This window comes from Phaethon aethereus (assembly GCF_964289735.1).
Source record: "Phaethon aethereus genome assembly, chromosome: 3".
Classification (NCBI taxonomy): Eukaryota; Metazoa; Chordata; class Aves; order Phaethontiformes; family Phaethontidae; genus Phaethon; species Phaethon aethereus.
In genome coordinates, this window is record NC_138576.1 from 105,492,854 (window position 1) to 105,505,716 (window position 12,863).

At 39.0% G+C, this 12,863-nt stretch overlaps 1 protein-coding gene across 1 annotated transcript in view; it reads left to right on the forward strand.

Annotated features, from left to right (window-relative positions):
• Positions 1-1,188, forward strand: part of CENPF (centromere protein F) — a gene marked incomplete at its 3' end in the record, with an annotated part of 43,071 nt that extends 41,883 nt beyond the window's left edge. Inside the window, exon 19 of the mRNA XM_081997142.1 lies at positions 979-1,188. Coding sequence (XP_081853268.1) covers positions 979-1,188 — 210 coding nt within the window. The remainder of the gene's footprint in view (positions 1-978) is intronic.
• Between the last annotated feature and the right edge of the window lie 11,675 nt (positions 1,189-12,863).

Here is a 12,863-nt window from a genome sequence, read left to right on the forward strand (position 1 = left end):
AATCTAACTGGAGGAGGGATTTCCCAAAAAGTCCTCCTCTTTGCTTAAGCTTGTATTGTCTAGGTCTAAGGACTGGCTACTCCTTACCTTCAACTGTAGAGGAGAAAATAAGATTTCAGGGTTGTTTCCCCCCCACCAAGCGTAAATATGCGGAAGTCATCAGTTCCAGGAGTTTGTGCCCCACTCTCTTGAATGTGGCTGGAGATATGCGTGTGTTTTATTTCAAGATGACGTACATCTGGGAATTTCTGGAGGAATTGCTCATAATATCATTTCATTGTTTGTTGAAACCATCAAAACTTGTTGTTTCATGCTTTATATTAATACAGTAAATGGTGTGCCTTATTTTAAAAGTGAAATAAGTCTTGTTTCCTTCTCTTTGACAGTTACTTCCATGCAATTCAGTTCAGACACCCAGTTTCAAACTGTTGCAAATTTCTCAAGGTGTTTAAAATGTGCCGTGTCATTTTCATACACAAATTTATTCACTTTCCTATGTGAATTTAATGTAGAATATAAGCTGAGTGCTTTGACTGCACATCAGTTAAAAGGTGAAAGCAGTGGTTTCTGTCCAGATGTCAGCAAAAAAGTGACAACTATGTTTTATGTTTGCAGAATGTGTACAGGAAAATGAAATACAGATCTCAGTATACAATACCTGTTACCTTAGTAAACAGATTAAGACTATCGTCTGTTCTTGGCTTAGCTTTTTTCTGCTCCTAGCAAATAGCTTGCCAGCTGTGTAGCAAACATCCCATCTTACACCACACCAAAATGATTGATATTAAGTCTCACTGTATTGTATATTCAAAGTGATAAAAGTCTTCAAAATATTTTTTTCTGTTTTCAATATGTATGTATATGTTTTTTGCAAATTCCCGATATTTAGTCTTTTGCAGTGAGTCTTTTGACCTGCTGCAGAAAGCTAATACAGTTTTCCATTACCAGTAAAACAGTACATTTTTGTTTCTGTTACAGGTAAATGATGAACAGCAGTCCCAAGCAGTAACAGCTTTTCAACCAATGAAATCTTCCTCAAGGTCACCACTTTGCCCATATAAGCAACCCACAAAAACCGTGTCTGATAATACTAGGGGGATTCATATGCTGCACAAAGCCAAAAATTCTCGACATGAACAAGGACCACTTGAGCAAGATGAGCAAAAAGAAAACTGTAAGGTGCAGTAAATATATATGGACTTAATCACAACTCGGAATAACTGGTGATCAAAATCCAGTTTGAGAAATAAATATTAGAACTATGTGGAGGGCACCATTTTCTCTTATCCAATGATTAATGATATATGCGTTCTGCAGAGCTTGTTCTTGAATATCTACTAACACCAATAGTCACCCACAATTGTGGAATGATAATGAAGGAATAGATATAACTGATCTTCTGTAGAATTTTGTGTAAATAATTTTTCATAAATCTGTTAAATTAAACTGTGGTAAAAGTGGACTACATGTTGCCATGTAGTTCATCGTTGCTGTTTTTCTGTGTACCGAAGGTTGATTTACAGATGGGAACTAAACTCATCTAAGTATCTCTAAAAATATTAGGTTCCAGGAAAAATGAGGCAAACACTATTGGATGATTCAAAATGAAGCAGTTAACTTCATTTGTAAGTACAAAATCAAATTATAAAACCAGATTTGAGATGCATCTAGTGTGCTGTGTCTTGGTATCCCTTCTTCCAGATGGAATAATGTTGTGGAAAGGGGGATGAGACCTGGTATGAACAAACCCAGAGAGGACTGTCTGTTTTCTCTGGAACCAAGCATCTGCCAGTCCATCTCTTTGTACTTCCCAGTATGCACTGGCTTTAACCATAGCCAAAGGTCTTACAACATTATTCTTTGCCTCTTCATAATGGCCCTTGGCCAGCCGGTAATCTTCAGCAAGCTGGGGTTGGGCACTATGTACCTGGCCAGAAAGGACACCATAACAACAAACTGTGGTTGCTTTACCAATAATGGCTGTCTCCTGATTCTCTGCAGGTCACCCTTCAGCCTGACAATGCTTGGCCTCAAATGTGTCACTTTATATGAAAATCATTGCAGACTTGTACATGATGTAATGAGTGGATGTGTTGGAAAAATGGTCAGGAGGTGTCAAGAAATGTCTGCATAGAATGGCCTGAGTTAGCCCTTTTTCATTCAAGAAAAAACCTATTTGAGATCCCAAAAGAAGGTAGCTCACCTGGAAATAGCATTTAAGATTCTGGTATCATCAATATAAGACAGTAACTCCATCTAGTTCATGACAGTGCACCTGAATTTAGGATGATTCATTACAAATAAGCTCACTACAACAAGCTTGTGCTTGTGGATTTCAGAGGTCTGATTTGGCTCGTTCAGTAGTACAGAGCAATTCTGTGCAAGAGAAAAGGGTGACATCAGCTAAATCAGTCGTCATTGAACTGAAAAGAAATTACTTTCCAATAATTCATACTGCTTATGCTTGCCTACCCAGGCTACATATTAGGAAAATCAAGCTCCTGTACCTGAGCAGTAGTGCCCTAAGACTTGCAAGCTGTACAGCAGAGAGGCATTTTCACGTTGTTCTACTATCAGAAAGATGTTGTTTCTCCTTTCAACAAAAGTGGGTAATAAATGCTTTCTACTCCTTGAGAAAGATTCCTTAATTTAAAATAAAAGACAATACTTCTGTTCCAAGTTGAACTTTCAAAGTACAAGTGCTTCTCTAATGATACAAAGATAAGATTCTACTTGAAATTGAGTTAGTTTTACACTCAAAGCAGTGTTTTTCTCTGTTTACCTATACATACACACCATTATTCTGCCTTGCTTACAGCATTGTCTGTTAGAACACAGTTTATGAGAACAAATAATCTACTCATCCGTCTAACTGAAAGACCTTTAAAGAAATTCAGCATTTGTCTCAAGTAAGTTTAACAGAACAACACAAACCAAAATATTCCATATAGTTCAAAAGAAAAAAAACTTTATATACAAGCTACCCTTCAGTAACTGTATGTACCTATGGTTGGGGTCAGATCAGTAGATCTTGTGTTTGTTTCTTAAACATCTCTAGTTGTTAACTCAAGTATTAGGTAACTAAAACAATCCTTGTGGCACTATGCCTAGAGGCATCTTCCAGGGAGACTGAGAGGCCCATCTTAAAGAATGCATTTTGATTGCTTCATCTTCTGTCAGTATACCAACAAAGCTGCTCATAAAATTTAAATAATTTCAGATAAGGTTTTGTATCTTCAATGTATTAAGGGATCATGTGTGGAATTGTAGCAATTTTTCAAAAAATTTACCTTCTTGAAGTAGATGCATGGGTGTGAAAATGCATTGGTAGCGGACAATAGCTAAAAAAACCCACCACCAAAACTGTTATGTTTTATTTATCCCAATTATTGTTTTTCTATTTTAATCTGATGCCTTGAAAAGTGTCCCACTTGGAGAAGAGTGTGGAAAAAACATCTATCTTTAGAAATCTGTCTAATCTTAACCAGACAAATTTAAATAGCTATGTTGTTGTAAAGTAAGTAAATATCACTAAAAGAAAGGATTGATGTTTTAGTAATTACATGTTTTCAAACTTGGCCATTTCGTATTTCATAAGCCTTTGGATTTCGGTAAGTGTGAAATGTTTGCATTTTGAAAGATTACAATGCTTGTTATTTTCCACTAACTAGTATGTATTGTAGTACTAGCTAATCTTAGCTTTTTGGCATATGAGCTGGTATAGGTTAAGATTTTCTAAAGATCTTAAGGTACTTGGGTTAATACCTAAATCACTTGAAAAGGGGACTTAATATTTTACATCTTATTGCAAACTTATGAGACTTTAGGTCGCAATTCATGTAGGGTTTTGAAAGCTTAATTTGAAAACTTAATTTCTGACCTATTGTAAATCAAGTGTGTAGTAGGAAAAAATCACAATGCCTCATCAGAATTCCTAGTAAGAGGATTGTATGGAGTGTGTTTTGTCAGTGTCAGGTACCCGTAACGAATGAAAGGACACTTGCATCTGGCTTTCTATTTTGATTGTGAAAGTCCCTGTAAAAATGACGTCTTTGGTGCTCTAGTATTGTTCTTAGTATGTTAACCTGATCATTGCCATAGCGATACCGTATTATGTCACAGGGAGATGTATTAGCTGGATCTTCTTCGTTTTTGTTTGCCCAAGGTTTGCATTGTAATTGGTGTAAAATCTAGTTTGCTGTCCTAACTGATTTTGAACGCACTCTGAAACGCTTACAGTTGTAGGTTAAAAGTGTGTTGCAGGAATGCTGGCCTCCTTTTGCCATGTGCCATGACAGCTGCTGGAAAGGTCTGTTTGGTTTGTGATGTTCAGCTCTTTCTTCAGGCTTTGAACTGTTCTCCTCCTTTTTACCTAGTAATGAAAGGAAAACATAAAAGGAGTTTTGTTTGGCTGCTGTCCTTCCAGGATTATTATTAAGGGCTGATGTTTGAACTGATCTCATGTCAGAATCTAAAATGCTCCCAGGTCAGATCCTGCCCTGACTTCTTCCAGCCCATTCAACTGCAGAGATCCTTAGGAGTTACCCAAGCCTCAAGCGCAGGAACAGCACAGCCGTGGCATGCCTGAGACAGCCCTGCGCTTCCCATGACATAGCCACAGTCTAATCAACAACCATTTGGATAAGGTTTGTACAAATGTTTTTAAAATTAATTCTTAGTAGGAGAAATGCCATTTATTGAATGTGGGCCTGCGCAACTTTCTCAAGCATCAGCTTCCAGAAGATGCTCTGCCTTGCATTGCAGTTCCACTCTTGGGTACAGTGTAGCCATCAGCAACGTTTGTTTGCCTCTCAGAAGGCTCACTTGGAAGAGTCTGCCTGTCCAGTGACGACTGGTGAGAGGGAAGGATGGAGCTGAAAGAAACAACACATTCTAGCTATTCAGCTTTCTACTTTTGTTGATGTGCCCTACAATTGATGCAAATTAAATAGAGGAAGAAAAATACCAGGTGGAGCTGTGGTGAATCCAAATCTGTCTAATCTCAGGCATGGATATTGGACAATAATCCTATAGTGCCCAAAAACCTTGAAGGCAATGACAGAGAAAAGCGCAACATACAGCTAATGGGGATTTTTTTGGTACTATACATTGCAAATTACTTCCTTTTAGATGGGGAAACATAGCTGAGCAATATAAACACTCTGTACGGTAGGGAAAGTAGTGTCACTGCATTGCCCAGCTGCCACCTCCATGGTGAGAACACTCCGAATTTGTCCCGGAACTGGTTTCAGCTGCCTGATCCTTGTTCCTGCTGTTCCAGATTTCAGCTGTCTAACCCTTAAAATGACTCCATCTCCCTCTGCTTTACCTACCTTATCCTAAATAGCTACAAATTACAGTAAGGCTGCCAGTAACTTTCTGCAGAAGGGAGTAATGGAAAACAGCTGTTTGAAGTTTTTAAAGATGTTGACAACTGAATACATGGTGGACTACTGTGAAAGCAGATTGCAACAGCAGTATTCAAAAGCAATGTTGTGGATTTGCTTAAAATATGGACTAGTATGTCTATAGTTCCAGTGACAGGAGATAGGCATTTATTTCAGTGTAGAGTACAGAAACTATATGTAACTTAGAAAAACAGGATGTAGATATAAAGTAGCTAAATCTGCTTAGCTTTTTACATTGTCCTAGTTGTCTTCCTGGAGGCTTTTTTAACAGCAGACAAATCATGATCTCTATTAACAATTCAGCTGTTGAAATACTTAGGTGAATGCACCGGTGATTGATGGGTGTACAGAAAAATCAGCAGCGCTCTGTATTTTGCTTTTCTGCCACTGTGCTTCATAAATTAAACAGTTGAAAGCTTAGTGAGAATCTGCTCTCAGTACTGGATGATGTTTCAGAGTTCCTTTACTTAGAAGGCCTGCTGAGTACCACATGAAATACAGTGTAAATGCATCTGATGTTGTGAAGGAAGATTGCCTTTTTCACAAAGTCTGTGTATACAAATCAGACTACTGACTTTTTTTTTTGAGGCAAAACAGAGGACTGGGAAACTACTAAGTATGGCTGGGGACTGCTTCAACTTTTTCACTGTAGAGAAAGGGAAATGTTCTGTATTCTTTTGACCCTGTGATGAAAAACAATCTGTTTTCAGTACTATTGTTGATATTTAAAGAGATATGTGGTTTTAGTCATTGTCTGGCCCTGAGTGATTGAAGATTTTAGTTATCCTGAGGAGCATAGTTTGGATCCTTTTTCATTAATTTAGATTGACATCATAAAGGCTAAAGTTAGTAATGGAGATGACTGACACTTCATCCTTTTGGATTTTTTCCCTGTCAATTTCTTGTGAGCAATTACAGAGGGAAAGAATCTGTTTTGTGATTCCCAGATCTCCTACTTGCTTAACTGCTTGTTTAACTTGGTTAGCTGCTCTTTTACCTCTCTCTTTATTTAAGTGTTTGGTGTCTGGCTCCTGATATTATTTTCAGATCAACAACTCTTCAGCTGAGACAGGCTGTTACATGTGGAAGTATTGGTTTGTATTAAAGAATCTAAATAACAATCTTCCATTAACTGCACATTCCCTTACAGAATGTTTTTAGTATGAATGGGAAGGGTACCAAATGATTGGTTTGTTCAGGTGTCTTGTTCCTTATTGCTGGCTTCTTTCACACAGCAGCATGCTGCCTGTGTTGTGAGCATCATTTTAATGTGCTAAAATGACGTGGTAAAAATGAAAGGTTAGTGAATCAACTGCAGGAAAGACAATATAGCCTTGAAAGATCTGCCATTGCTTCCAAAATGTAGGTAAGTTTGTGGGTAGAGTTCACACTGTGTTTGGCTACAGCTTAGAACTAAAAGATGGGAAAAGTAAAGTCTTGTCTTTGCTCTAATGCTGATGCTTTGAAAACACAGTCAACCTACCTGTCGTAGGACTGGTGCTGGAATAGCCATATTCCATGCCCTGTGAACTGGTAAAGAGTTGTACCGTGCTCTGATGAACTCTAACAAAGGAGAGCAAGTGTAAATGAAGATTTCTTCCACACTTATTTCTTATCCTGCACCTCTTCACCAGCAGAGGAAAGTGTGGGATTATAGTCATTTTAAAGGCAAGCCTCCTGGTTTCAGCCACCGCAGTTGCTCTGTCTGCATTGCTACCTAGGATATGTTGTAAAAATGTTGATGGGAATGTAAGCGATTGCTGGCTTACTGTAGCAGGCAGGAGGATTCCACAAATTCACATCATCCCTGTGGTACACTGGAGATACTTCTATAAATTCAGTAATGCAGCTATGATTATTCTTCTCCTTGCCTCTCAATTAACCAGTACTGCACATATTGTTCCCTGTCAAATATCTTATTTTGTCAGATGCCAGGGAGCAGTGTTGTTCTCTTTTCAAATTGCTGGTTTGATTTCTGGCAGTACTTGATTGCTTTAAAATGTGCTTTCTACATCCATTTTCCTCAATACTTAATTAACTGGAGAAAATGACTGAAATGAGGTTTTCAGTTAAGTAGGTGTTTCACATTTGTCCCCACCATCTCATTCATTTATTTCCTCTAGTTCACTCAAGTAGTCTCAGAGACTTTATCTTTCATTTGCAAGAAATTGTGCAGTCCAGATTATCTTTCTTGTAGCTAAATCCCTCTGGAAAATGCATCTCATGCTGGGAAGAAGCACAGAGACAAGACTGCAGAAGAGGTGGTGAAATGCAATCCAGTATCAAACCAGAAGTGCAGTCAGTGTAGGTAAGCAAAACACAGCTGGATGCCTGAGAAGACTGTCCCACCAGCCATGGCAAAAAGCCACGTGCCTGAGACAGTCCTGCAGTAACAGCATGAGAGTTGAGTTAGTCAGGAGTCACAACGTATTACAGGAACATTCTTGTAACTTTGCAGTGAAGAGTTCAGTTTTAACATTGCAGATCTAATTTCCATCCACACTAAATGACAAAGTTAGAAGCAAGCACTGCTTTACAAGATTGCAGCTATTATGGCACTAGCAATGCTTTAGCAACATCTGGGATACTTCTGTGCCTTTAAAGGAATGTCTCTAGGCATCTACAGTGCAGGTAACTGCTTGAAAGCACTTGTCTTTCACCTTTATCCCCCTTCCCTCACTGTGACATTTTATGTCATAAGTGCCTGTGGGAAGGTAAAAGTCTGCGTGTGGTGAGCTACCATGGAGCAGCAGCTCCACAAAACACGTTGCATAAGGTGTCAGCCAATTTACCTTTACTTTGTGAGAATAATGTGGAAGACTGCTACTAAACCATAGCCTAGGACTTCATATAGTCTAATATTATGCTTACCATCATCTTCAGAGGTAAGACATCAGATTGAAGTTCCAGAATTCGTTGGAGCAATGAAGGCTTTTTTTTTCCCCATTTTTTCCTATGACCCCATGTATTTATCTATTTCAGCCTTACAAAGAGCCATTTGAGCTAAATATATTGGTGATCCGGTATAATCATAATGGGAGAAGGGAAAGTGGCATGAACTATACAGTCTGCAGTTTGGATTTGAACTAGTTATAGTTAAGCAGTCAAAAAGTTCACCTATCTTGAAAAATACAAGCTTAGATTCTGAATGGCAGATGATTGCAGAATAGACTGAGAGCACCTGACTTGCTCAAGACTGAGAAAATTATTAATATTACAGTAAGCATGAATCACATGGAAAATAGATTACGGGTTAATCAATTAGGATTACTAGAGCATCCCCATGGAATTTTGCTTTATTAAGAGATGATAATCATGATGGCTTTTTTCTTCTGTGGAAGAAAACCTGTGGGTACTCATGACACAAAATGGAGTATCAAAGCTGTCATGTAGAAAGGGAAAAAGGGTGGGTGGGAATTAAAAGCTGTTCAGCAGATTCTGAGTAACTTACTGGAAAAATCTTAAAACTTTAGTTCAATTTGAAGGTCATTATGATGGGCATTCAATCTTAAGCACTTTAACAGAAAATTAGTTGTTGAAACATATTAAGGACAATGGATAATTCACTCTCTGTGAGCTGGAAACACATAATGACCAGTGCTTCAAACGGAATCACTCTTCTAGCTCAGCATACTGGTGTTCAGAAAAAAGCCAAACTCCTTGTGATAGACTGGATGGATTTCTCTGTGCACATGCTTTGTTAAACTGGCAGATGAGATTTGCAGTCTTCAATGTCAAGGGATTTTTTTTTTTGAGTTTATGGCCTTGATAGACCAAGTTTATGGCCAAGAACAGTGAAAAGAGCAACTTTAAAGACTCTTCCATGGCTCTAAAGTGATTCTTATAATAATTTCTGAACTAATCTAGGAGTTATTAAAACCTATCTGCAAGGCTGCTCTTTGTAAATACTATAAGGAAATTTTATACCTTTCGTGTTCTGTTTTGCCGAGCTGACTGCTAATGTGAACCTTCCACACAAGGGAAAAATCCAGTATGGCAGCCAGGGTTATGGAAGGCTGAGGACTGTAAGAGCCAGACCTGCACAGTGCTGAGCCAGCAGATTTGATCCTGTGTTTTAACTACATGAGTGTCACCTTTTCCTCTCTTTTCACCTCTAGATCTAATTTTGGAGCTTGCTGACATATAACTAAAGCATAGTCTGGGTTGGGCTTGGTTTCAGTGGCTAAAGTGATCAAAGCAGTCAGCTATGGAGGTGTGAAGATTCTATTGTACATGTGTCCTGGATGGACCATGTTTATGTGATACTCATCCGTTTATATTTTCCAGTTGTCTCCGTGTATGGAAACCCTGGTTTACATAGGCAGATACCTGTGTACTTGAAGAAATTGGTATTTGCCACTGCATGCACACAGTTGAATGCCTATACGACATAGGAAGAACTGGAGCATGATTTTAGTATGCTCAGCTATGCAGTATATAATGCCAGAGCAGGCAGTGAAATCAGTATGTCCAGTTGAAACTTCAGAAGAAATTTAAATGAAACTATTGACCCTGGAATTTCTAAGAATATTAGCCATGCCACTTTGCCAAAAATTGAAGATTCCTACTTAGAGTCTCATGCAGACGAGAACTTGTTTCACAGGATGTTTCCCCTTCTGCCTGTGATGGGGCCACTGGGTCAGTACTGGTTTGGAAGAAGGTTTCCACATACCAGATCATTGACATTTTCTGTTGTGAGAAGAATAAACTTGGGTCCTGGGCTCATCTCAGAGCAGTCATTTTCATTTTTGCTGGTTTACTTTTAAAACTTTCCCATGTGCAGTATCTAATTATGGTACATTACAAAAAACTGTATTTAAATTATAACAGTGCACAGTGCTGAAAGGGACTGTTGGTAAATTGCTTATTCACTTTGATGATTAAGCCAGTAATTATTGCATTAGCATCCTAAACCACACTTGTCTGCTGATATATCTTCTCCTAAGGCAATCCCATGAGACTTGATGGGCTAAGTAGAAAGGGTATGGCACTTGAAGAAGGGAAGGGCGAAGAACATGGAGGAGATAGCACGAGGGATTAAGCGGAGGTTGCTTTCTCCCGTGTGCTTCGGTGTGACTCAGGATAGCACTGGGGCGTGGTACATCAAAAAGGACTTTTTTTGCCTTAGAAATGTAAAAACAGACTTTTCCACTACAGCTGTGAAAGATCCTATGACACTTCCTGCCAGGTCTTATCACTGAGGTTATACTCACACAGTAATCAAAGCAAATAATTTTATTTGGTTGAGTAAGATGGCTTTTCAGCTTCCAAACCGCTGCTGTGTTCAGCTGCCTATGCTATTCTGTGTTCCTGTCCTGAAATGTTCCGTAACACTGCTGGATGCCATTTAGCAGCTGTTTTCCACCTCCTCCTCACCTGAGGTAAATCTTTGGGTGTCTTTACACTGCATTTTTTTTGAGAATGAACACTTTATGATCCTCCTAAAAGCAAAGGCATTAAACAAGTGTAAGATACTACTTTGTGTTTTCAGGAGGTTTTGGCTTTATATGATAAAATTCCAGGAAATAGGTTACTTGGAACAGTTTGCTCACTGGAAGACAGATGGGCATCGGATCCCACACCCCTGCAGGTGCTGTGTTAGTGTCCCAGCAATTTCCTGAAATGATGCACTTACAGACCCATTTCAGTGGCTATTTCAAGCCCAGGAGTGACATTTTTTCCACTCTCCTCAATTTTAAGAGCTACTTTTTTACCTGTACCTCTTAGCAAGAACCAGCATTTTTTTCTTCTTAAGGAAATATTTTTCATGGAATTGATGTAGTCTTGAATTGTATCTGAGTATGGATCAGGTTTTGAGACCCCTATTCTGCAGCTGAAACGCCATTCTTGTGCTTCTAAAGGTATGAAACTGCCTGATGTTGGTTTTGAGCAAGTAGCTAGATAAAAAGACTTTTGCAAGCTTTCCTGAGTGGAGAGCATTTCATTACTACAGAAAATGGGAGAACCTGTTCACTCTGTGAAAAATTGTTAGAAAAACTCTCCAGTTTCTTAATTTTTTTCTAGGACACTTATTATAGTTCTAAAACATAAAGGAATGTTTGAACCTTCAGGGCCGGGTAGGTGAAAAGCACCCTCAGCTGAACATTCTAAGCAGACCACAGAATGGAGACTGCAGAGGTAGTAAAACTGTGAACAGCAGGAATAAATCTTGGTGGGAGGAGCAGTACATACTTTCTCCTGGGCACACTAGTTGAAATTACATGTTCTAAAGCAAAGAAAATTGCTCCTCAGATGTACCTTGATCAACCAGACTGAAAATTGCCTCGGGCTGGAGTCCAGTGAAGAACTGCTCTATGTGCCCCCACCTTACATCAATAACTATGTCATGTAGGTACACAGGGAATAACATCAAGGGGGAAGGTGCTAGCTGTTTTAAAAGGCTCTTGTCTTTGAGTCACTGTCCTTTCCTCTGTGTATGTTTTTCCTATATTCTTTCTTCACTCTCTCCTTCCCTGCTATGCAGTTACCATCTTTTTTTTCTGACAGGATTAGGCAATTAATTGCTCTCTTCTAATCCTTGGTCCCCATGTAACACCCCATTGAGTGCATATCCTTCTCCCTGGAAGAGTGATGGTGCTACTCTCGTTCTCAAAGCTGGAGAAGAGGCTACAGGTACTTACAGCCACAAATTCCCTGGTAAGTGGTCGGGTTTTCTTGGCTGATGCAAGGCCAAACATGGATGGTGGGTCAGGCAATGTAGTTGGATTACCTGAACGGGCAGTAGACCTGTTGTTTTAGGGAACAGGTCTCAGACACTGTGCTGGAGTAAGTGCCAGCAGGAACTTGAAGTGGGGCATTGGTTTTGTATAGCAAGTACCCAAATAACAGTCTGGCAGGCATCCAGCATGGGTAAAAAATACACTGCAAAAACCTTGACAAATGTTTCCATCTTCTTATTTTGTCTTTCTGGTCCAGAAAACAGTGATAGTGAATAAAAGGGTTTGGTTTGAAGACAAGGTAAAAGAGAAAAATACTTTTTTTGTAGGACAAAAAGTCCACTCACTATGGAATTCCTTTCCATCCACTGGCCAATTCACTTATAAAAGTCTCAAAGCAATTCAGCTTCCATTAATTCTCTTGTGGGAACTGTGCCTGTTCTAAGAAATCTCATTGCCCACAAGCTTCTCCTGGTGTATGTTATGCTTACGTTTCTCATTTAATCTTTCCAAAGAACACTTCTTTCTCCTGTGCATGCTGCATGCCTTTAATATATAGAGGCAGTTTTGATCTCTTTCCTTTCATCGTTGCATGACTAAACATGCAAATATGTGGTTTAAAAAATCCTTTAAATCTGTTCTCTGCCAATTAATTTTATTCATCTTTTCCGAGTTTCTTCAAAGTCTTCAGTTGGTGTTTCTGCAGAGTAAAAGGCTTAAGTTCTACTCAGGTGCAGAACAATGCGTTGCTAGATATCAAACATGTCACAACAGGGTA